The 25,872-nt window shown below is 45.1% G+C and overlaps 1 protein-coding gene across 1 annotated transcript in view; it reads right to left on the reverse strand.

Annotated features, from left to right (window-relative positions):
• Positions 1–753: 753 nt before the first annotated feature.
• The window catches only part of PRR5 (proline rich 5), a gene marked incomplete at its 5' end in the record, with an annotated part of 53,341 nt that continues 28,222 nt past the window's right edge, over positions 754–25,872 (reverse strand). The window contains 2 exons of the mRNA XM_082311069.1: positions 754–1,408; positions 4,265–4,403. Of these exons, the coding sequence (XP_082167195.1) occupies positions 858–1,408; positions 4,265–4,403 (690 nt within the window). The 3' untranslated portion in view covers positions 754–857. The remainder of the gene's footprint in view (positions 1,409–4,264; positions 4,404–25,872) is intronic.

A 25,872-nucleotide genomic window follows, 5' to 3' on the forward strand; every position in this document is an offset into this window, starting at 1 on the left:
ATTATTGTATTTCTTTAAGAATATAAATATATAATGAGGATTTCCACTGAGAGACCACATTTTTGTTTATTTAGGAAACAATTAAGTTGGATTCTGCTGGAATCTCTCCATACAATGGATACTCCAGGAGTCGACAGTGCACAGATTTCTTCGAAGTGCCATGTTCAGAGCAAATTCACACAGCCTTAAAAGCCAGTTTCAAGACAACTCTCTCAGACACAGACTGTGAAACAGGACATGAGACATGAGGCATCGTGTGACATCAAGTAGCACACTTCTGTTTATTTGCCTTTCTTCAAGAACTCTAACTCACCATTAGGCAAAGGAGTGCATACAAGATGTACAAGAAAAAGATTAAAAGAGACTTCTTTATCACTGTATTCTGTGGCATGAAGGACCACAGCCTCTGGGCTTTTTTTTTTTTTTTTTAAAAGGATATATTTTTACTCTGGCTGAGGTGTTACAGTTCAGAGAACAACCTGCTGTCTACAGGAAATCTCTTGAGAAAATTAAAAGTGAACACAGCTATTTGCTAGGCTGTTTTACTGAACGAACGCTGCCAGCTGCACTAATAGCATTTTACCAGACACTTGTCAGCTTGTGAACCCCTAAGTTTATAAAGACAATAGGAAATCCAACTGCAGAGTGACGGGAACAGGGAGAAGTGGTTGGAGTTTCTTCCCCCTCGCAGCAGATTCCCGCCTGCTGTAAACTTGTGTTTGTGTACTTCAGTACAGCTGTGATGACCTACAACAGAGGTTCTGCCTAGACATACATAGCTCGCCCATAGTCCGACTCAATGCGTTAGTAACTTTAATATATAATATTAAAACTGAAGGTTTGTCTCCCAGTGTCCTTCACATGATGCTCTGTCTGTTCACGTCCACATTGTATGCTGATGAATTGGAACAGCCTCGGCCAAAATCAATAAAAATGCCTTCAGAATCAGAGTCGATTGACTCCAAAATCTGATCCACTATGTTCTCAGGGCTGGAAGAGGGAACTGGAATCAAGGAAGGGTCCCTGTCCAGCTCAAAAGACCTATGTGGGTCGTCCATCGAGTGGAAGAGTCCTTTCTGTTGCTCAACCGTGCTGAGCTTGCTCGAGCATTGCACTGACCCGGTGCTGGGCCTCTCCTGGTCTCCTGACAGCGAGCTTTTTGTGGTTGTCATGGAGCTCTTGGAACCGTTGTCCATGATGGTGGTGAGGTTGGAGTACCCCTGTAGCTCCAGGCAGGAGGTCATTTCCGAAACAGAGTGCCTTCGGATGCCCGTTCCATTGGCAGCCATGCCCTCGGTTTCATACTCGGCCACTGGTGTCAGCAGTGGATTGTTGTAGCTTTTCGATCGCACCACAGGGTTCTTGGCAAGGATGTCACCCGATTTTGAACGCCTGAAGAACCGCTTCTCTGTAAATAGAGAAAGATCCAGAGTCATATCTACAAAGTCTCCCATTTTTGTGCTACTAATAATTACAAGTGTTCAAAAGAAAAGTCAAGGCCTGAATATTCATGAGCTTTTCTTGAATGACAAAAACTTCTTTAAAAGAATACATTTTGCTGGTTTTATAGATCCATAGGATTCAGATTTCCTAGATTTCTTTAGCATGTTGAAGACTCCAGACATATCTTTACAAATAGTAGCTGAGATGCCCTTCTGTTCATACAACTTCAGCAGCTGGAGTAAAACAGTAAATATTGTGGGAGACCCGATATACAATTGCAAATACTTTCTTTAGACAAGAACAGAAAGTGCAATTCTGTTCTTGTTCAGGTTATAAAAGTCATCACTAATTTCTAGTAGTTGAAATCTAACTTTTCCACCCACCCTGGAAAAATCAAGTCTCTTCAAATTTGGGGCACAAGGATTAAGGCGGGCAGTCTTACTAATAATTCTGGAAAAACTTAAATTCAAAGCACCGTTCAGAGAGCACACAAGGAGAGAGCACCAAGAGCGTTTGGAAACGTTAACTGGAGGGCAGTGCCCACAGCAGCCTTTGTGGGGAACAAACCTGCACTCGATCCAGCAGTGATTGTATGAATGCTGCTGTTAACCAAGTGGGCTCTTTCCAAAGAATGAGCAGCAGGTGGCAGCAAGTCAGCATGGAGATCCACCACCAGCAGTTTAGGGCTGGAGTGCTCTCCATCAGCTAGACCAAAATGATCATCATGAAAACTTTTTGCAGACTTCATTGTTCAGACTCACTTGTGCAAAAAAAAAAAAAAAAACCAACAACAAAGTGGTGTGAATAATAGGTCTCATTTTTGAAGCTTTCTCCCTGCTACTCTCACTTCACCATTGCCATGAAAGGGACACAGCTGTTGAAGGAAAATGAGTTACGCTCTGGAAGTCAACCACAGCCACTGCATATAAATTGTTGACTTTAAATTAGGATGCTGGTATATGTTCCCCTCCAAACCATGCAATTTCCTTTACAAATACCAGCCTCTTCTGAAACTATACTTATGTATAATTATGTGCTAACCTGGACACCAATTCCAATCATATCCTGTACTACTAAAAAAGCCAGTTTCTGTACTTAAGATTGTATTTTCCAGTTGTTTCTGCCTCAGCAGTGAAATCAACTGAGCCAAGTTCACTTTTGGACTTTTTCTTTGTTAGGAGTTTGACCTGGCAAACAAAAAAGGTTCCCAGGGGCTGCCCTGCCACAGGAACCCTGGCTTTTTGGTCACACCACGGCTTGGCTGGAGGGGAAGGTTGGCCAGACAGGGAAGAAAAGGGGTCAGAGGCCTCACCAGTCCCAAGGAAAATATGTCACACCTTTAAATCATACTACCAAAATAGCTGGACAGAACTAGATGCATTAGTTTAAAAGCAGCAGACTTATGCACTCAACTCCCTTGGATCCAGGTTCACTGACTGCAGGAAGACCTATTGAGGGGTACTGCCACAGACCGCAGCAAGGAAAGCTCTCAGTCCACCAAAACCTCCCTATCTTCTGCAGTCATATAATACAACATTTATCTTCCAATGACCTACTTTACTGTAGTTTTATTCTCTTTGGGTGCATTTTTCCTGTCCTGACATACAGAAGCTTGTATTCAGAAAACGTCAGTTTGGGGCTCCATTTAAATGCTTGTGGCCTTTTAATGGCAAGCAATGAATACAAAGTAGTAATTCCTGAACCATTTTCCATAAATAACTGACCTCCTTTATTCAGATAAAACTGATTTGTTTCTTAAACGCCTACTGCAATAAAACCATTTTTCCATTCAGCTTCCAGGGAAAATCAACTACCTTATTGACCATTTCTGACAAGCAAACAGATTAAATCGACTGCATAGAAAACACACAACTGAACTTATTTTCCCCTCTATTTTCGCTATTGAAGCAGGCCATCACAGTATTTACAAATACTCAGGTACTACCACATTTCCTTTTTGATTTATGCTGGTAGTATCCCCCTTGCATTTTCAACAGATTGAATTATTTCATGGGATATTCAAAAGACCTTCATCTTGGCTGTATCTTGCCTTCATGGAAGTCACTGAACGCTTCAGAACTTGAAGAATCATAGAAAATAAGCTGGAAGGGACTCAAGAAGGTCACTCACTCAGCCTCTGTCACCAGGCAGGACCACGTTTACCCACCTTGTTCCCTTTGGATGCCTATGTATGTGACATGTATATAGCGCCTCTAGCAGTGAAGATTCAACAGCCTTCAGAGGCAGTTTATGTATCATCGAGATTTTTCCTTTCATGTAATCTGAATTTCCCCTGCTATGTGTGCTCCACTCTATTTTCCTTATCTCCAGTGGGATGGAAAATGGCTTATTACCTTCCACTCTGCAGAAAGTTTTTACGTGTTTGAAGGCTTATCACTTAGTCTTCTATAAGACAAGTTCCTACTCTCTTCCCTGCTTTAAACAGCCTTGTATGATCTTCATGCACTAATGAACAGACACTCCTCAGCACTCCAGAAATGGCTTCTTGCTTCTTCCTCTCACTATCCATAAAGCATACTGTGTTAAAGCGCTCTCATTAAAAGGTAGAATGCAAATGCTAAACACACTATAGATTCAGATTTATTAATGAGCACTGTTACAATGGCTTGTTTTCATCTTCTGCCACTGACAAGTTTCACCGCAACTTTGCACATTGCAAAGAGCATGGCCTTAGAAAAGGAGCTTGACTGCGTTGCGTGAATACTGGCAGTCTCCTCTCATGTGGGCCCTGCCCCTGTGTGGACCAAGGTTTTGGTGAAGCCCTCTGTGCTGTGTCAAATCGAGTCTCTGTTATTCTTACCCAAGATACAGGAAGAGTGCGTGAAGGGTCCGTCACTGGAATACAGACCGTATGTGCCCAAGTAAGGAGAAACAACTTTCTGGATCAGGGATTCCAGTTTCAAATAATCTTCAGTCACACCTTTCGACTCATGAACCCCCTGAAAGAGAGAAAGTACCCAAGATGAGCACTGTCGCCTCCAACCACAAGCTTTCCTTGCTCACCAGGGCAAGTGAAGAGGCAGCAAGCATTGTCACTAAGGTATATGGTGAAGGTGCACCGCGATGCCATACTCCTTTGTTACTACAGCTGATTCCTCTTACTGGAAAGCCAAGAGACGGGAGTCAAACCAGAGAGACTCACCATGCAGGCACTGCACAAATGCCCAGGAAAAGGCAGTAGCTACCTCCAGGACATTTAAATCCAGAAAGGTACATCAAGCTTAGCGCAAAGGCAGTCAGGGAGGATGGAAGATGCAGTCCATGAAGATGATTTAAAAACATCGCTGGGCTTTTTGTTACTGCAACCTTGTACTGACTTCCTGAACGAACCACCGCCGAGCGCTGCACCGGCGGCTGGTACCACAGGGTGTCACTGCCATCTAAGCAATACCAACAGGGTTAAGAAAAAGGTGAAACTGAGACTTTCAGAAATACTTCTTCCAGGATATTTTCAACAAGAAATATTTATAGTGAAGAGGTTTGTACCTCTTTCCTCACCCCCTCCCTGGCACTTGCCACCATCCAGGCAAAAGTCACATTATAACTAGCATGGTAAGATTCACCCATAGGCAAAATCTTTTGCCCTTAGCTGTTAACTCTGCACTTTCACCCACAAATGGGCTCATAAGGCTGCAGAGGTGACAGGAAAACCCCGTGGAGCTGTAGTCTCCCTTCCACTTACAGCTGCAGCGCGCGTGCGCCTGCGTTGTCTGAGCAGAGCCCTGTATACTCATGTGTAGGATTCCTCTTGCAACTCGAAGTAAATTCACATTTTAGTGTGTTGCTATGCAGCCATATGTTGGACATATCTTGTTGCAGAATTAAGATCCTAAATGCCATATGCAGCAAGAAGGTTGCCTGAATTTAGCAGTATTCCAGATTTCATAATATGTCCCTGAACTACTGTAAAAAGAAACATGTTGTGATGAAAGCCTCCAGAGAGCAATATGCAGATCAAATGAGTAAAATTGCAACACTTCCTTCAGCATGTGAAAGCATCCTGATGTTCAGGATGTACTCGCTGCTCGGTATGATTCACCAACCGGCGTCTGCGGGTGACTATCAGCCTGCGACCTGTTTGTGAATGGCTGACTTCACCTCTTGGCTGCTGCGCTGCCTGGATGCCGCCTGGCGTTACTTGACAGAAGTTTATGAATGGAAAATAGATAACGGCCAACAGAGAATGGATACAATTTGGATTCCAATTCACTGGGTTTTAAATAATGAATAACAATCTTTGGCGATGTGCTGTGTAAAACTGTAAAATCTGTAAAACTTTGGGAGAGTCACAGATACAAATATGAACCCAAGGGCACATGCAGTGAATCTGAAAGTTTGCAAACACCAAAGTAACAGCAGAATGACCCCACAGATATTCAACCAATTAAAACCAGACAAAAATAACATAGGAATAATTCAGAAGACTTAGTGATGGTGCACGTATTATTTCAAAGCCATTGTTGGCCTATATCAGAGAAAACATTTCAAATAACAGGAGGAAGGGGCTCAATTTTTATCGTGTTGATATCTGCTCCAGGGTTTCCCCTCCTGTCTTGCTGGGATTTAGCCAAGGTCTTTTCAGCCCTCAGAAGGGCAACATGCCTGCTACCTTACCGCTTATCCACGATCACATCAACTTCATAACCCAGTGCCAGACGCCAGCACATTAGGCCACCCGCTCGAGGCTCCCACTCCAATTACCTCCAGAACTGGTCTCCTAAATGTGATATACAATACTAGAGGCAGAAGCCAGTGATATTTAGCATTGCTCATGCCCAGACTTTGCGGTAAGGCTTTATTGACTTTTCTGCCATTGAAGTATTTTTGATACTTGTGAAAGAGGGTAGCTAAATATCAACTGTGGAGAATGAAACCCAGTAATTCACTAGTACCATGCTGCCCACAAAATAACTCTTACCACTAGCAGAACTGCCACACTGTACGAGTGATAAAAGCGTCCTTGTCCAGTGGCATCTTAACACTGATTTCCTATCGGCCTTACTTAAAAGTTCTTTCAGTTTCCGTCTTGGTTGTGAATTATCTGTTCTGCTATACACTCCTTCCCTGATGAACACCTCAAAAGCCCAAGCTGTAGTCTGCGTTGACTGCTGCTCTGGCCAGGATACAAGGAAGCTTCCAGCAGCTCTCTTGGGTTGGGTAGGCTCCTGGGATGAGCAGAGAGGATGGAGACTGAACCCTGAGCTGCTGCGGCACTCCTCCGTCACGGGGCCGGGGAGCAGCTGTGCTGGGGCGTGGATTTGCCTTGTCCCCACCACTGCTGCCCTGCAGCTGCTGTGCCTGGAGAGCCCATCAGCTCACTGCTCCCAAGAAACACCCTCTTTCAAAATCCCAACTCCTTAACCACTTGCATCAGCTTCTTCAGTCTTGCCCTAAACCTTCATTCCTGCTCTCCCAAGAGTGGTGCTAATCTCCACTCCCCTTTTCACTTCAGCCTCTTTTAGTTCCCACCTTTGAAGTGAAGAGGCCACAAAATAACACCTTTACAGTGTAAAACCACCCAGTACTATCACAGCCTGCCATTAGTCTTATTCCTCAGTTCTGCGATCATCCACGGGATGCTTTTCAAAACATACTGAAAAGTCAGAAAACATCTGGCGTCCGCTAGAGCCATCGTGACTTCTCTTCTGCTCCGCACCTTGGCAGAAACGTGCCGTATCCACCTGCAACATCCTTCCTGCATCAGCCACTGTTCCAGGCCTTCCTGCAGGCGCCTGGTGGAGCGGCTCCCTTAAACCATTTTCTCAGCATGGAGTTTCTGTGAGAGCAGGATTGTAACAGCCTGCAGACCATGTCCTGAACTTGTAAAAGAGCGTTTTTCCTGCATTTCTTTCTGCTGTGTTATTCAATGACAAACATCCTCCGGGCCTCTATTTAACCAAATACAAGTACCTCCCAATATTCAGCAAGGACCATCTCAGCTTTCCAAACCCAAACTTTCCACGAGACCTGAATGACAGACACGATCACTTACTTATGAATTGCCCCAGCCCAAGTGGCCCAGAGGAGTGTCTGCAGGCTCAGAGCAAGCTGGGGCCACCTCCACCTGGCCGCAGCCCCTGCCCAGGGGCAGAGCGGCACCGCGCTGCAGTCACTGCGTGCTGCTCACGAAGCCAAATGTCCCCTGAGCCACAGCCAGCTGGTCCTTGCTGCAGCTGTGTCGACATGACACGGCTGGGAAGCGCCCCGACCTTGGGGTCTGCGCTGTAGGCTGTCAAAGGTTGGGTCATGGGGTGTAAGGCAGCCCCTGTTCCTCTTCATGAGCTTTTAAGATCACTCAGGTTCATACATCAGCTCACAACAGGTTAGCCGAGATATACCAAAGGTAGTAATAGGGGCAGGGGTGCCCCACAACAGCGGGGCTTTCCAATTCTGCAATTCTTCCAATTTCGCTCCTTTAGTGAACCCCAGGCGGGGCTGGTGCTGCACTTGGTGCAGCTGAAGGGCAGGCAGAGGGGGGCTTGCCGTGGCACCAGCGCCTCTGAGCCAGCCGGGAGCGGGGCACAGGGAACAGCAAGCCCACAGCAACAGGGGCTGCAGCAGCCAGCAGATCCCATGGCCCTGGGGGGGGCTTGCAGAGCCCCAGCTGTTACTGCCTCAGTGATATTAGTATCCAGCATAGCTGGGTTAGAAACAGGGTCTAAAATGGTGACTGACCTGCCAATTCTTGTTACCACAGCAGCATGCAAACCTCACTTCAGAGGGCACTGTAATTTGGCACTGTATGGGGCTGAGCGGGGCAAGGAGCTTCAGGGGGAGGGATGGACACCTCCTACAGCAGATCAGCTTTAGCAGGCCGGGGAAAGCTTCTGTTTTGCTTTAGGTGCCAGCCCCAAGGGTACATGTAAACACTTTTCTCGACCAGAGGTTTCCAGCCCATCCATTGTGCCACACGCGAAATCAGTTGTTTGTGTGACACCTTCTAGTTCAGCGGGAAGGCATTTCTGGTGGAAGTTTAGGATGGAGGAAAGTATGGTTATAAAGGCTTCCTATATCTCCACGTAAATATAGATAGACAGGCATACCTGTATAGACATCTATACATCTATCTACATGAATATCTATATATACTTAAAGATACATGAGGTCCTTTTTAGACCCTTTCCCAAATTTGTAAGTGATTGTGCTTATAAAGGCAAAATCAGCTTTAGAGTAAAGCCAGCTTGGGATTGTTATCCACATCACCAGAGTTTCTGAAAAAAACGATGGCAGGACTTAAAAGTCACCAATAAAATAATTTTAAAGAGTATTTTCCTGTTATTTTGGCAACTCATGGTTCTTCTTGTACTTACTGCTTGGTGCCTTACTAGTTTGGTATGTCGCTGTATAGCAATAAAGCAAAAGTCAGATCTAGCAGGCTGGCTGCTTAGCTTGCAGGAAGCTATATAATGGTTTGGAGGAAAAAATAAAACTTGGAGCTTTATCAGTAAAACAGAGACTCTACCCTTATCTTTAATGAAATATTTGCTCTGCAGACATGCAAAAACTTACTTTAAAAGATAACCATGACCTTTCATGAACCCAATTTCATTTTAGCAGGAGAGTTTCATGCTTCTCTGCAAGTGTTAGATGTATCTATTAAACTCCTCTCAAAGGTCTTGCCTGACCTATTTATTTCTCAGTTGAGGGCCAAAATAGCTCAATATCAAATAGCTGCAAGTACCTTAGTACTTCTGGAAGAGTGTAGCTGCTGATCAAATCCTCGTCTTTGTCACACTGTTTTGAAATGCAACAAGCGTCACCTCATTATCTTTGGAAGGATTATAATGTAATATTATGACAAGAGTCTGCCCTACTTTCGAGGAATGGATAATAGGGATTTGAGTCCTGAATATGTGAATACTATTGCATATGGAAAAGGTCTATACTCAGCATCAAGAAGGGAGATACGTATTTCTGCATGTAACACGGTATCCAGGTCCCTTCATTAACCTGTAATTAAATCATTTGGAAACCAAGAATTGTATATAGTAGTTTGAAAGCATTAAAAGGACCATATGCACTGCTATTTTTGATACGTAGATCTGTAAGCACGCCCAGGAGACCCATATACCCTAAAGACTACAGGTTATTGAGGTAGCTGCTTTATGAAGTTACTGCTCTGCCTGCTGAACTGCGGCACCAGCCGCGTGCATGCCCCCCGTCGCTGCACTCCAGGACGCTGCTGGAACAAAACATTCCTTGTGTTTGGGAACAAAACCCGGTGAGTCGAAACCATAAGTCATTCCAACGAGACGGGACGCACGGAACTGCTCAGGTTTCCATCCCTGTTAGTTTAGTAAGTTAACCACGAACTCCTACTGAGTTTATACAGGACACAAGGGCTTTATTTGAAAGCACAGGGGAAAGAATAAATTCATCTTTTGGCACTGCTAATAAACAGATTCAGAAGGATAGCGGGGGGTTTAGTAGCCTCACATGAGGCCACAGCCTCCTTTTTCAATACATAGGACTCCTCTAAGCCTCAGAGTAGTCCTAAAGTGAATGCCACTCCAGGCAGGCATTTAAGGACTTGAAGAGTCCTCCTCAAACACAACCTTAAAACCTGCCTAAGGTTAAGGTTTATAGATTTAATCTTTGGCATGCTGTACAACAAAGATGGATTGCTTTCAAGATTTTTTTAACGAACATATGTTTTAACAAAAAATACTATTAAGCCATTATAAACATTGTATTTAAGTGCAGGCTACCTGACTTGCAAAGTTGTCAGAAACCTAATCTCTATTTTGGTAACATTTGCCACAATTTTCCTTATCAAAAAAAGTATCAAGTGTCCTTGCTTTATTTTACCATGGCAATGGAATAACCACAATCACAACTCTTTTTTTCTATATCCTACTATATTTATTTTTAACACCCTGCTCTTTTCTTCATAGGCAGTGAACAGTGATAGTAGCACGCAGGTGGGTAGACCTGCCATCGATCTAACTCGGTGTAAAATGCAAGCCTGCCTGCAGACTTTGCCCCTGTGCCAATTAGGCAGTCGTTGCTCCAGCTCCGTCTTTTTATTCATCACCATAACTGAAATCCTTTAATTTTTGGTAAAAAAAGACACCTAAAATATAACTGGTTAGTATCAGCACTTTCAAACGAATGCTCTGAAATGACCATAAACCCCACTGCACCAAGCCCAGCCCATTGGGGAGGCATTCAGGCTGTGAGTTGCAAAGGAGCCCAGAAACTAATCATCTGCCTCCCACCACTTTTCACCTGGTGTTGGCTACTTCACTTCCTCAGGCTCTGGTAAAAAAACCAGACATGAAGCAATCCTCAAAGACAGTCACAGCCATGAAAAACTATTTGGGCTGCTGCTGATAGTCCGGTTATGTCTCATTAGACAGTCCGGCTCAATTAGGATGCAGAGCTTTAGGCTTCCCATGCTCCTGTGAGCAGATGTAGGACATCTTATGGAAAAGACCTGGCTTGTGAAACCCTAGCATGTGGCAGAAAGGGAGTTGGTTTTATGTATCGCTTGCTGCTTATGCCTCTCGCTTCTCACCCCAAACACTGGATGCAAAGCCGAACATCTCCTTTTTACCAGCGTTAGGGAGCAAAGAGGTGGCAAAACCTCACCGTTTCAGTGGCAAAAACTGGTGGCAAATCCCCACTGTTAATAGCCTGCCCAAGGAGACCAGTAATGAAATACAGCTCTAGGAGCAGAGACTGCTACTGGGTCACGGAGCAGGCTGCATTGGTTTCTGCCCCATCCCTCTGTGAATTAGAGCCTGCTCACAAGTGCTTGCTAGCACAATACTGAGTAAAATGAAGATGAAATTTTCTTCTCCTGGTGGGCAGAGCAGCCACCAGCAGAAGAATGGTATATTCACCACTTCATCCAACTGTCTTGAAATCTTGGGAATTGGTGGGTTACATTGACTGAAAAATTATTTACCCTAAAAATCCTGCAATGCATCCTCTTAATGGCAGGCGAGGCACCAGACCAGAGAACTGAGCACATAAATCACAATAGTTGCAGACAAAAGAGCTACAGCTAAAGCTGTCACGTCCTCTGGCTATCAGGCACACCCGAAGGGGATGTCTCATGCATGCCAAGAGGCTAGAAGTAAACCTAGCTGCTGGCTGTTCTTTTTGCTGCCTGCTTCTCCTGGCTGCTTTTCATTGATGCTTGGCTCATGTTATTGCACTTCATTGTCTTAGCTAGATCGCCACGTGGCCATCACTCTCTCATGCCTGACTCCTGTAGTTTTAACCCTTTGCTTTATCCCCTTGACATCTGCTGTTTCATAATACCCCACATCCATCCTGACCTCCTCTTTGAGGCCCTGAGCCAGCGCCCTGTCATCTCCTGAGCTCCTCTGCTGTATGAGCCTCCCTGTATTCAGCTTTACCGCAGGCTGCTTCAGTTCTGGACAACTGCAAGTTGCCGCAGGTAACTCCTCACTCATTGGTGTCTGAAAATAATCATAAACCACTATTAAACACCAAGCTGTTTTTAACTGACCACCAGTAACTTACTGTTTTGCTGACTACTTTTAAAAGGTTATAGGTCCTTTACAGTTTCGAGTTCTGACTACTAGCACCCACCATTAGTAACTTCCAGAAACGGTGGTCTCAGTTGCTTTTCACTTCTCTTTTTAGCACAGAGTATTACAGGACGATGTACCCAATAAATTATACATAAAAAAAGATATCTCCAGAGTCTAACTGTACCCTAACAACTGGACATAATGGTGGGAACTACTTCACCCCCACCTCCAACTGTAGATGTGCTGAAGTATACACTGGTCATTCATTAAATGATGTAGCACTCAACTTTAGCTTTAATGTTTCAGCTGATCAGCATGTTTACATGAGTAAATACTGATGTAGGAGACTGCCTCCTATTTAAATTGACAAACTGAGGGATAGCTTTTAAATGAAAAAAATAAAATAGAATAGAATAAAATAAAATAAATAAAAATTAAAAAATAAAATTAAAATAAATAAAAACCCAACTATCTTCCCCCAGGTTATGATGGGCAAGGCAATCAGGCCTTCTGGAGCCAAGGCCGGCACCCTGCCAGGAGTGGACATGGCACCAAGGGAGGCACAGCACGTCTTGGTGCTTGATGGGGGAACAGCTCTACCACAGGGGACACCAAGCAGGAACAGCCGTGAGCCAGATCCGGGGTTACCAACTTCTGGACTCAAGAAAGAAAGGAGTAGAAGCCAGACTTCTAGCTGATTTAATGAAGTCATTTCAGCAATCATTACTCTTGGTGACTTGATGACCCAGAAGAGCGAAGTCCTCTGCCCAGGGGACAGGAAGCAGCCATACACGGCTCAGCTCGTGGCCAAATAACCCACCCTAACCTCAGGCTGCTGGGGCGTCCTCAGCCCGGGTCTGCTGGGGCCTCCTTAACAGCTGGCCTCCACCCTGCTCTACCAACAAAAAGCCATGACCTACTACTGAAGCAGCCCTGACCTGGTGCTACATGAAATGAAACGTGCTGCAGGAAGCATTTACAAGGTCAAGCCCAAACGCAAGGTGAGGTCCTGGCCTGATGTACTGCCCTGTCTTAACCACACAGGAAAACAGCTAAGAAATGTAACTATTTTCTGCTTAAAAGCAGCAGATTCCTTGGAGGAAAGAAAAATGCATTAAGAAACGCATTTCTTTCTTTAACTGCCGACGGGTCAGATCAATACGACTGAAACACACACACATGCAGCGATAATCTGACAAATACGGGGTAATAATAGTTGCCCAACTACTCCCAGGGTAAACAAATTAAAAGTCACAAGACATACTGCAAGGCAGACACAGAATAATATCTGTAGTGAAAACACGCATTACTCAGCCAGCACTGCCGGTACAGAATTGATAAAGGTGTGCAGACTGCGGTGCACGCCCTGGTGACCACATGAACGGCAAGATCTGCTTCTTACCTTAGTCAAAGAGATAGCAGCAGGCTTGCTTGTAAGAGATTTGGAAACCAGTGCCCTTACAGGCTATGACTACTTGTTATCCCGCTTTGGCGCATGTAACACCTTTCATTGCGTCATATCTAACCTTCTAAAACTTGAGCAACACAGAGCAACCTGGTCTCAAGGCAGGCGTGAAATCACTGCGAGGAGGAACTGGGGAGAAACGGGCCACCGGTCCTTGCCATGCGCACCACTCGCAGCACAGCGTGTGCTCCCAGGTATGCTATGGGTCACATTCTGGATTAGACACATGCATGTACTTAATACCATCTAATACCTAATCATCTGATTTTTACTGATCTTGTAATGCTCACACACAAACCCATGGCAGCAAAGTTACGTTTTGGATTACTTGGTTGAGAAGAGGCTTCAGGAGTGGTCCCCAGATGTGTAGAATTTTTGTTTTCTCTAAAGCAGTGTGGCGTTTTATCGACCAAGCCCAACTAGCCTCATGCTTTGGAGGAAACCACAGTGGCTCTTGGAGCAGCAACTGTTGCCCAAACAGCCGAAGCTGTTCTCCTGTGCACAGCTGTTCAGAGCTGCTACTCTTACTGCACTGCGGAGCATCATCATGGGAGCCTCCTGCTCACATTTCTTCCATCTTCAGCTGACTTGCACAACACTCTACTGAAAAACTTGAAGATCTTGCTCTTATATCCCCTGCAGCAACCTCCTGGGCTCCAACACAAAATCAAGAAGCCCAAGTAGGTGGATACATTGGGATCCCTCACCCCCAACTACCCACTTTGTTCCCTGGGAGTCAGCCCTGCAGAGTGAATCCCCCAATATTATACAAATGGAATTACATTTGCGGAGCAGCATCTGGCCTCCATTTACACATGGAGTAAATGCAGACTCATGAGTAAACTCATGAAGGTATCAGATGTGATAACAGACTCCTGTCAGCCTCTGCAATCTTGACACCAAGGGTAACACAGTGAGTAGAATCAGCCATACAGTGTCAGACCAAAAGTTAACTAAATTCAACATTTTCTTGCTAACAGTGATAGTAGAAGTGCATGAAAAAAAAAAAAAAAAGGAGTAAATAGGGCATGCTCAGTGCAGGCTTTCTTGTAGAATATGTTGGTGCTTCTGGCAAATAGTGATGTAAAAAACTTGCTGCCTGGGACTCTGCAGTAGCCCTTAAGCGCAAACAATCTGTGCTAGAAATTACTTAACCAACAAGATGAAGATGGTCAATAATTGATAGAATAACTAGTTTCCAGAAATAAAGAACCAGCCTAGCTACTGAATCCTCTGAACAAGGGAGAGGATGCATTTCTTTGGTACTTTCACTAAGTACTTTCCTCATGTAGTTGCAGCTTTCCTATTTATGAGGCGAGTGCAATGCTGAACTCTTCTGCTGTCCAATAGAGAAGAACCAGACTGTTGGCAACAATTATTCAGCTTAACTCTGAACATTAATTGAAGCTGGTGGAACTACGCCGAGTGATGTCAGCCGGCAGTCCAACCCAAGCTAGAAAGGGTGAAAACAGGGTGAAAACATAAGACAGTGAGAGAGATATTAATTTTTCCACTTATATTGATGAAATCCTGATCTTCACAGAATCACAGTATGGCTGAGGCTGGAAGAGACCTCTGGAGTCATCTGGTCCAACCCCCCTGCTCAAGCAGGGCGACCTATAGCCTGTTGCCCAGCACCATGCCCAGACGGCTTTTGAACGTCTCCAAGGAGGGAGACTCTACCACCTCTCTGGCCAACTTATGCCAGTGGTCAGTCACCCTCACAGTAAAATGGTGTTTCCTTATGTTCAGACGGACCCTCCTGTGTTTCAGTTCATGCCCATTGCTTCTGGTTCTGTCACTGAGCACCACCAAAAAGAGCTTGGCTCTATCTTCTTTACAATCCCCCTTCAGGTATTTATAAACATTGACAAGATCCCGCTGAGCCTTCTCTTCTCCAGGCAGAACTGTCCCAGCTCTCTCAGCCTTGAGAGATGCTCCTGTCCCTTTAGGATACTCATGGCCCTTTGTTGGGCTCTCTCCAGTATGTCCATGTCTCTCTTACACTGAGGAGCCCAGAACTGGACACAACACTCCAGGTGTGGCCTCATGAGTGCTGAGTAGAGGGGAAAGATCACCTCCCTCGACATGCTGACAACACTTTGCCTCATGCAGCCCAGGATTGCTTCTTTGCAGCAAGGGCACAGTGATGGCTCCTGTTCTTCTACTAGCTTCAATGGGGCTCAGTGTTTCTAGAGGACTCTCCATCAGAGAGCTTCAAGTCCCATAAAAATGTTGAGTTAAACTCTGGGAGCTCACTTAGCAGGACTACAAGATCAATTGATCCATTTTGAAGAGACATCTGTGTAAAAAGAAATGCTCTGCATCAAATTAACTGGGAGCAGAAAGGGGTCAAGGACTGGGAGTTTAATCTTCCTGCTCCTGCTTCTAGCCCACTTGTCTGTGTTTGCCAGGATGGAAAATTTCAGGTACTTCCTCCTGGTTATCCCTGATGATTCATGCCACTTTCATCCCAAGCAGACAACTCAGACATTTTTTAGCCTTTAGGAAACAGACTCAAAACAGGATGAAAACTGCTTCAAGCGGGGACTAAATTTTGCTTTGTCCAAGCCTGCGTTGACCAAGCTGAACTTGATCCACTTAAACTGTGTGTGCCCTCTTCGCCACGGGGGTTTCTCTGCAGCAGTCCAAAGGCAAAATGAGAAAATGTGCCTGGGCTGGGGGGAAATGGAGGCCACAGCTTTGCAGACTGGAACAAGCTGGAAGAAAGCAGTTTCCCCACTCAGAGGGATACCTGAGCCCACTGGAGGTGGCTAAGAATTCATAACAGACTCATTTTCAGTAAACCTCTAAGACTATGCTACGTGTGTTCACAAAAAGGTATATCTCATGGCAGGAGGAAATGTGAAAAGCAGGACTTGTACATCAAATTCTCAATAGCTTTAAGTCAGAATGAACCCTGTTAGGTTAATAATTTTATACTGGTTTACAACCACAGGAGGCCATGCCCTATGCATTACATGTCCGTTCCTAGGTACCAGTATCCTTTTTGCATGTGTTGGACAGATGCAGCTGCACAATTCATGGTTGTAATGTTATGAGCCCTCGGCAGTGTTGCCTCACGTTATTTTTTTCCTCTCTTCATTTTATCCTAAGCCACTGGCATATTGGTAAAGCCTAGAATATTTGAAGGGTTAAGTCATGTCTTGTCTCATCTCTGCCTCTTGCTTTTCTCATAGCAACAGCATTCACAGGAGGGAGAGGCAGAGAGGCTTGCCATTGCCGTATTGACAGAAGTCAGTGCTTCAGATCCCTGTGACTGCCTCAGAAATAAAGATCTTGTCACATTCACTTTCATCTCCAGGAAGTGCCAAGTTATGTCAATGTCAGAGTGAGATGCTGCTCTGTCTCCCTCTTCCTTTCGTTGGTGGCACTGAGACACAGACAAAAGATAAGGAAGACAAAACACCCAGACATGGTTTGTGTTAGGCTGGTGAGAGCTTTTCAAATGTCTCGGCTGCAGAAAGATAGCAATAGGATTTTTCTTTCCAGAAAGGATCAAACACTAAGAACAGGCTAGTCTACTCCTGACCCCCAGAAATCCAATGTATTATTTTTCTTTACACTGTTATTAAACATTTTATATGAGACTGCAAAAGACAAAGCAGAAGATGAAGACTGAAGATAAGTAAAAGATATGAAATGATTAGAAGTAAGGAAGTGACTCTGAGGCTTTAAATGCAGTGGTTAGGATCCTGCAGAAGCCGAACAGCCAGTTTGCTAATAAAGATCCACCAAAAATAATGGCATGCATTTCTGCCTTTCATAGTTTTAGGGCTAGGGGTTGTCTTATTCCCAGCTAAGTGACTCCCCTGGGCACAGACAAGAGCTGCAATCATCTCAGTCAAATAAGCTAATGAGACTTTGAAACAACCCACCAAATGAATCTATGCATAGGTGAGTGTCTCTGAAGAGCTGTTTATGGAATAAATTTGAGCTGGAGTTAGTTTATCTGCGTTTACAAATGCTTTGGCACTGCCACATCACACTCACAGGCAAACACACGTGCACAGAAGGGGATGTGCAGCCCCATGCAGAGATCACCCTGCGAGTTACCAAATAATTAGATGTGATGCTTAACGTCCAAGAGAATAAAGCTTCTCATTTCTTTTTGGGCTCCCTCCTGAAGTTCTTGCTGATCTATACACATTAAGCTCATCTAACCTTGCTGGGGAATTGATGACTTTTAACTCTGAGCATTCAAGTCTTTTACCTAGTCTTGGCTCTGAGTGTTTTCTCATTTAACATTTATCACAAGAAAATCCATCTTGCATTTATTTTCAGGTGGGTACTCAAACAGAAAAAAGGATGGCAGAGGCCTCCCTCTGTGCATCCAGGCTCTTTTGAAGGGACATCCAAGAAACGCTTTTGAAGAGCTGCAAACATTAACTTGACTGCTGTTACCTGCTTGTGAGGGTTTCTGGTATTGCCTTTCACAGCCACACTCCCCTTTTAAATCATTAATGAACATTCATCCCTCAGCATCCTCCATGCTGCTTCATCCTTTGCAGGTGACTGAATCTACTCCAAGAATTTTATTCTTTTCTGAAATACACTTGAATAGACTGAGCAAACGTTGTCAGCTGTGCCTTCTGGATCTTTAAAATTTTTGCTGTTTCTGGTAGTGACACAGTTTTCACCACCACCAACTCATCCCTGTGAGCCAGAAAGCAGCAGATCATCTCCAGATCACCTATCTACCCTGGCTTAAGAGGGTGCATGGTTCAGTCACCACCCGTGAGCAGCTGCCTGCTCAGGCAACCAGCCACTCAGGACAGCTGCTTGCCCTCAGCCTGATGCTTGTGCAGGCAGGGAGCAACCCATCAGTACAACTGGGAATTGAGTAGCATGCTCCTGAGCAAGCGCTTCGTGGTTATTCTCTTGCACAAGGAGGTCAAGCTTCCAGCAATCCCAGAACACATTAGTTTTGGAGTCCAGATGCCCAGCAGCCTGGACCTACGGGAGCCCTCCTGGCTTGCAGCAAAAGCTTTGCTGAAAGCAACACATTCCTACAGAACAATTCAATTTCAATAAAAAAAGGCTTTGCCAATTCAAAATACTCGGGAAGTTACTGACGGGATCTAGAGCAGAAACCCTCTCTCAGCAACCCAATGTGCAGAGGATAAAAAGGACACAAAATCCGAGTTTAGAGCCAGGGAGCACTGAGCAGTGTACTCCTCAAATGCAAACAGTACATGGAGCCGGGATGTGATCATATGAGCGGCTCTAAAGGGCCGACCTTCCCTCCTTCATCCCCATCACGTGTCAGGGACACGCACGCTCTAACTCCATGCTCTGACAAAATTCAGCAGCATTCAGCAATTCTTGCAACAACCGTGGTAGATCTACATGTAATGGAAACCTGTGTGGTTGAAACCAACAGGCGCCCTGACCTACCTCTTGTAGATATGACTCTGCTACTGAAACGAAAGTATTTTTCTTTTTCTTTTTTCCAAAGCTGACTGATGCTTTAATTTAATTCGCATAATATCACACAGCCACCTCCATGAAGCAAGCCTTCTCCTTGCTTCTGTTTTTAAATGTTAACAACACTGCTAAATATATATCCTTACTTCAGAACTTTTAAGACGAAACTACTGTCCAGTTCCTCCTCTACTATACACGGCTTTTAGCAGAGCTATATTAGCTTCCTACTGCCTAAACATCTGTCCTCATATGATTCAGACATTTTGAGAAACAATGGAAATACCCCACTGCTTCTTCCAAGGTTTTGTTCTCTTCACCTAAACAAGGAAACCACAAGAAAGGCTCGTGAGTGATACAGGAGGAATGAGGGATGTATTTTTTTTCTTGGAGCCCAACAGGCAACCTACAAGAGGACAAGAAGGACCACATTGCCCTTAGTCTCTAGAGGACATTTAGACCAATAAGGCCAACGATGTATTATTTGTCATAAAATCACTTCTTATATGTTTGTTTCCTTGTTTCCTTCTGTTCCCCATTTGTCCATCCAGATATATCTACCGTCTCTTGCATCAGGCTGCACAATCTTTAGCGCAGAGACTGTATTTTCACTGTGTTTCTACAGTGCCCAGTGCATGAAGGCTTTGGTCTACCCATGCTAGCAAGAAAGGAGGCTTGGAGATACATGGCAGCCGGTAATAGAAGCAGCCGACAGCTCTTAGATGCTCAAGAAGAAGAAATTTAATTGGTTTCATGTGAGAGCCACTCTGAGTACAACAGCTGTATTTTGCAAGATACCTTTCTGACAGATTTCAGCCAGGCTCAACGATGGCCCTTCCTCTTGCCCGTGTCTGCTTGATTGCAGCAGGCTTGCTTTTTGCTTTGCATTTGGATGAGAGAGTACTAAGGTGCAATCCCCTGCCAAATTGGAGGCCTCTGGATCCATTTTGAAGAGCACACAAGTCAGGAGTGGTCCCCTCCCCATGCCCCTGGTTTGTCCCACCACAGCTCCTTCTGATGGATGGTCGCTTCTTGGCAAAACCACGCTGCCACAGCCAGCCGGTTCGCTCGCAGCAAAGCCGTAACGTACCGGGGACACTCGGCACAACTGCCCACACGCCTGACTCGCAGGCACGACCTGTCACATCGTAGTCACCTTGTGCTGCAGAAGTTTTGCTGCAGTCACCCGGTATCTCACCAGAAACAGAAGGCTCCCAACAGATAACAGTTTAAATCAAATAACATAATCTGAATCCTGCTGTCACATGATTAACTGTTTACCTTTTAATTGCTTGCAGTAATTGGGTAGTGGCAAGTTAATGAATTTCACAGTACGTGTCACATATCGCTGTGCCACATAGCTGTTTATTCTGCAGCCGCAGCAGAACTAAGAGTAAGACTGTGAAATCACTGATAGAAGACAATTAACCCTGTCCACTCACCATGGGAGAAAGGATGCCTCTGAAAGATTCATTCAATCACTCCCCCATCTTTTGCGGACTGCAATGCACAGCCTTTTTATTTTTGGAAGAAATACACCACAAAGCAGTTACCCTCTGCACAAGTCCCCACGCCACCAGCCTGGTACACGCTGTCCCCACGGGGTGCTGGCCCTGGCACTAGCAACCACAGACTGGGAGAGGAAAGGCTTGGTTGGGGACGGGGCTCGGGTGGCATTGCAGAGCAGGAGCTTCCATACCCTTCTCAACTCTTTCCCATTCTCAGTGCACCTTCCAGGGAGAAGGCAGAGGCCAGGACATTTTATATAATTTGTTTTAATCACCATGTCGGCTTTAATGGAAACACACCTTCCCATAATAATAAAGTTCTATAGCATAGATGGAGAAACAGGCAAATGCCAAAACCCCGGGAGAAATCACTCCTGATGGAGAGCAAACAGCAGCCAGAATTGCTTCCAAACAATTCGTACAGGAGACAATTCATTTCACTCCTCTCTAATTATAGGGGACTTTTGCACAAAGTTGCCATTCACATCGGTGTGGGCAAACAGCTCTGTGCCTGCTGCCGGAGGACACCCCCTTTCTCGGGCAAGGAGTGTTGGCCATGCTCCATCTGTCCTGAAACTGGAGGGGCAGCTGGCTGCCTGCTGGGGACCGCAGCCAGCTCCAGCTCCCGCTGCCTACATGGCGACCGGAGCTTCACAGCACCTGCATTTCCACTAGCTGCAGCCCGGGTCCCCGTAACTGCCTCAGGTCACCGCCACCTCTGAGAGGACTCAGCACTTTGGGCATCGCTGAGAGACGCTCATCAGTCACGACCACCTAATGGGCCCACGGCGGAGGCAGCTCTCCCTGTTGCGTGTCCTGGCGCTCTGCAACCAGCTGCTACCGGGTCTCGACCCGGTGTATGGGCATAATCGAAGACAGGAGGGGGTAACTGAGATCAGAGAAATAGCTGCCTGCAAGGACAAGCTTCCAGCTGTCATCCATGTCACTAACATGCTGCCAGCTACTTCCCTCTCTGCCTTCCTCCCGTCCACCCTGTGGGAAAATAAGATGGGGTAGGGGGAGGAAAAGAGCCAGAAGGCAACGTATGGGAAGGTAAAAGGTGATGAAGCAGCCACCAAGATGATGGGAGAAGCAGCTGTGCTACCAGCAAGCACCAGTGTTCAAAATCCAACGAGCACTGTGCAGCCCCGTGTCTGCTGCAGGAAAGGCTCCAGGAGCAGGAGAAGAACAGGCACACAGGCTGCCTCTGAAATCTCCTGTCAGAAAGCTACTCTGCTAGCCCCGTGCTCAGCCGGAAAGCTTTAGGCAGCGAGAAGGCATGGGGATGGTGGTATGTGCACAGGGGACTACCCAAGCCACTCTGCACCCAGCTGCGGCTCAGGACAGTTCTGACTGGAAACCAATGTTGACTCATCTCCGAAAGCCACAGAGAAACCCACGTATGCAACACTATGAAACAACCCTGGACAGTCTTTCTGTTGGAAATGTGTCTTTTGACGTTCTTCTCGTGAGCAGGGCCAGATGAATCCCAGCAGGGCAGAACAGGAGGAGCTGCACCAGCAACCCCAACCACAGCATCAGCTGACCTTCCGACCTGCATGGACACAACTCAGTCATGGAGAGCAAACAGTCCTCCCCTTTTGTGCCGGGTGCCACCACTGCCATAGCTGGCAGATACCACCCACGGTGCCGGTGGCACTGGGGACGGCTCTCAGGTCTGTGGTCAGCCATAACAGCCAAGAAGTGACTGCCACCTCTTGGGGACCTCCCCCGTAGTGCCCTGGGCAATTCAACAGCCGTGATTCCTTGGTGGCTTTGTCCACCTGGGGACACTCAGGAAAATGAAATTATATTCACTAAATTAAGAACAGAAAGCTGTTTAGATAAATTGTGCTTAGGCCTCTGATGTAGAATTGAAGTGTCATTAATTTAACTCGCCTCCCTTCCTACCCCTTTAATTCTCAGAATGAGTGTCCATACAGAGTTTTAATGAGGTTTAATTAATCTTCTTTAAAAGGTAGCTTAGATTAACTTTCTTATGCTCCCCCTGTAGACAATCCATGAATTACAGTATTAAAGCACCCTGCCTCAAAGGATTCTTGCACCGTGGGAACATTTCCTGCTCAGAGTTTTTCAATAGTCAAAATTTCTATGCTATCTTTTATGCCAGTTTTAGTCTACTGGCCCAAATGGATCCACAAGAGACATTTGTATAAACTAATGCAATTAGTTAAAACCTCCCTCAATAAAATTATAGGTCTGCAGGGACATTCTAATTCAAGTTAAGAAAGATTTTACTGATTTAACTCTGTTTTGTTACGGATTAAGGATTTGCCTACCAATGAACTTGTACTGGTTTTAATAGGCCAGTTTTGTTAACGGAGGCAAACTCCAGGAAACAGACATATATTTTAGTAAGGACAACCTGGTTGAGTTGAGGTTAAACATGTATCTAACTGACTGGAGCTGAAACAACTCACATTGAGGTTGCACAAGTAAATTATTGTGGGCTAAGGCAGTCTCAGGTGCTGCAGGCAGCAGCTATGCTGTACCTCCGTGCACGCCCACTCTAGCCCCAAGGCAAGTGTTGGGTAATTTGAAAGAGGACATGTAAGCACTTCTCACCTACCACAGCGCAAGACAGCAAAGGGGCAGTAACTGCTGAGCACCTGATGGACGGTAACAGCATAACTCAGGCAGTCTCGACAACTGCTGCGGCGTTTGAACAACTCCATCTGAAGCCATACCTTTGGTTAACTAACTGGTATCCTTCACAGAAATGACATTTTACTTAATGCAAGGTACTCTTAAAATGCACTATGAGCATACGCCCAAAGGGAGTTAGCACAATGCAAATTGCCTTCTAAAACAATTGTGTTTAATTGGTATGGACAAGGTTGTGGTCACGTTCCCTTGAACACTGTCTTTCTGCTAAGAGGAGGGACAAGATGCACCTTTGAATTACTACGCCACGGTGTTCATGAGACAGGTTCGTATATAACAAAGCAAAACATTTTATGTTGCTTTCCTGTTTTTCCACTGCTTAAGGTTACAGAAGTGGCAACAGGTAGTGTTGTCAAATATATTAAGAGCTAGTTTTGGAGAGTACTCGATTTCAAAACACTTCTGTTGTTTTCATATGGCAATGGACTTCCATTGGCCTTAGTTACAAAGAGGGTCCACATGAGTGCAGATCTTTCAAGGTCCGTGGTGCAGAAACGCTGGCTGCGTTGGAGTAACTGTTGTAAAAGCCCCCTGTCAGTCAGGCTTACAGAATGGTTAAGAGCAACCACGCTCACTCCCCCTATCTCTGCCCCTAGAGAAAACATACTTGTGGTGAGCCCTGTAAGTGCCAGGTGGAAACAGAGCTAAAAACCTTATAGAGGAAAAATGCCTCTGATGTGGTTTCCCCCTTAACTATGAGCCTACAGCTTGTAAATGGAAAATGGATAGCCACCGAGGGTCACTGACTCACATCCTTACCACTTACACCAAGGTCCCCAGCTATGGTAGGGGACTTGCTCTTGATTGATTGACATGCAAAGCAAGCGAAGGCGGTACTTTGGTTACTACAAATAGCCTATTTAGCACTCCCACCTGGCACCTTTGGCTGACCAAAACGTCAGCACCGCTGTAGTGTACATTTAGACCGTTCTGGTTCCTCTGTGTTCCACTCAGGCTACTGCTGCTGCCACTTTTTTGAACTCTCCAGTCAGTTCCCAGCTTCTTGTCTCATATTCCTTGACAGAGCACATCCCAACCTGCTTGAGGCAATACCCCAAGATGTGGATGAAATAATTCTAGCATTTTTGCTGCTTCCATGCAGAAATGATTCCCAGCACCAGAAAACTAGCACAATAATGAAACTATATGAAGAGATTCAAAATCAATTATGACAAGTGCTCCTCGCTAGCAAAAAGGTCATGTTTTTCTTTCAAAAGGGTCTTTTTCTACAACAAATGAATGCTATGCCTTTTTAAAAATCATGGCAATACAAATTCATTCCAGGACAACAAACTTGTGTCAATTTAATTACTGCAAACTGCACTTGCTGATAGAGACAATAAGTAAGACAGAATAAGACAGAGGATATTGCTTAGAAGCAAGCATTGTTTCTACAAAATACTCTGAGGTGTAAATCTTGAGGGCCAGATTCTCAGTTTCACCTATGTCAACACAAAGCAATGGAGGACTCTTCTCTGTGTCAGGCAGTGTCCCGGCTGTAAAATGTCTCACCTGACTCCTTACGTGCCTATGAGGCTGATGCAAATGACACAGACAAGCCGCCCTTTCAGCAGGAAGGAAGAGAACACATTTATGCATAACCCAGGGGAAGCACAGGTTTTTGATATGGCAATTTATGTTTAAATAGGGTCTACAATACTTTTACTTACAGGGTTCTCGTTTTTTGTGTCTTATAAACCAGGAATTCAGAAAAAGGTAGAGAAATTAAAAGCATGTTGAAACCTCACACCCACACCACTTTCTTCAACCTATGCTTCAGGTCTAAGAGACTCAGTAAGACAACCTCTCAAAAGCAACCACCAAATTCGAAACCGTATGGCCATAAAGAATTGACCCCAGCTGACACACGTTGCAGCATTACAGCAAATCTGTTGTTCCACAGGCAGGACGCTACAGTTTTCTGATAGCGAAGAATATTTTGTTTTTAACCACTATGCTATCTTTGGTTTGCTCTGTGGCTGCTGAGATGGAAAAATAGCACTCTTTGCATTTGCTTTCAGCTCTTGCAATGTGCTTTTCCATCCCTTTAAAGTGCAAGGAGCTGAACCTACATTTACAGACTTTCCAGAGATAACAAATAGGTCCCACTGGACAGTTTTATGTATTTATTTTGTCTTCCTTTACAGAGAAAGGCAACAGGCAAGGGAGTTCAAATGAAGCTCAGAGAAGCCAAAAAGGAAACCACAGGTTTTATTTTTCTCTTCAGAGCTTATGTTTAGTGAGGCCTCATCCCTCAGCACAAGAGATATTGTGCTGTGCTTTTCTGGGGTTTTTAAGTACCTTGGGTCACCCAGAGAGATTCTGTGAACTCCAATAAACCTGATGTTAACCGAAAGATGCAGATAAACACTCTTTAATTCTTCTCTTCCAACTTTCTCGGACCTCAGGTGAGATACCTGGAAATAAGATGTTCCAGTTTCAGTGGCAAAGGTCGTCTTTGATAACACGTTTTGGGAAATAAGTCAGATTGCTTATCCTCCAGTGGTAGTTTTGCTCTCTTTGGTTCACAGAGCATAAGGGAGAAAATTCTCCCTCCAGCTTCCTAATTCCACCCAAAGAGAAAGGTCATTGAGGCGAGACTGACAACTCAGCGTAGTTACGTGAGCTCCTGTGCGTCAATCTGTGCTCAAAAGCAGGTTTAGTTCTTCTTTTACTTCCCTCAATCATGACTCTGCTCTTAAAGGCCCTAGAAGTTAAACAGGAGCATCCTGGAGGCATTTTAGCTTATGTGCCTGTAAGCAGCCACAGAGGATTAACATTTCAGTTTGTGTTTTGTAAG

The sequence above is a fragment of the Platalea leucorodia genome, assembly GCF_965183815.1.
Source record: "Platalea leucorodia genome assembly, chromosome: 4".
Classification (NCBI taxonomy): domain Eukaryota; kingdom Metazoa; phylum Chordata; class Aves; order Pelecaniformes; family Threskiornithidae; genus Platalea; species Platalea leucorodia.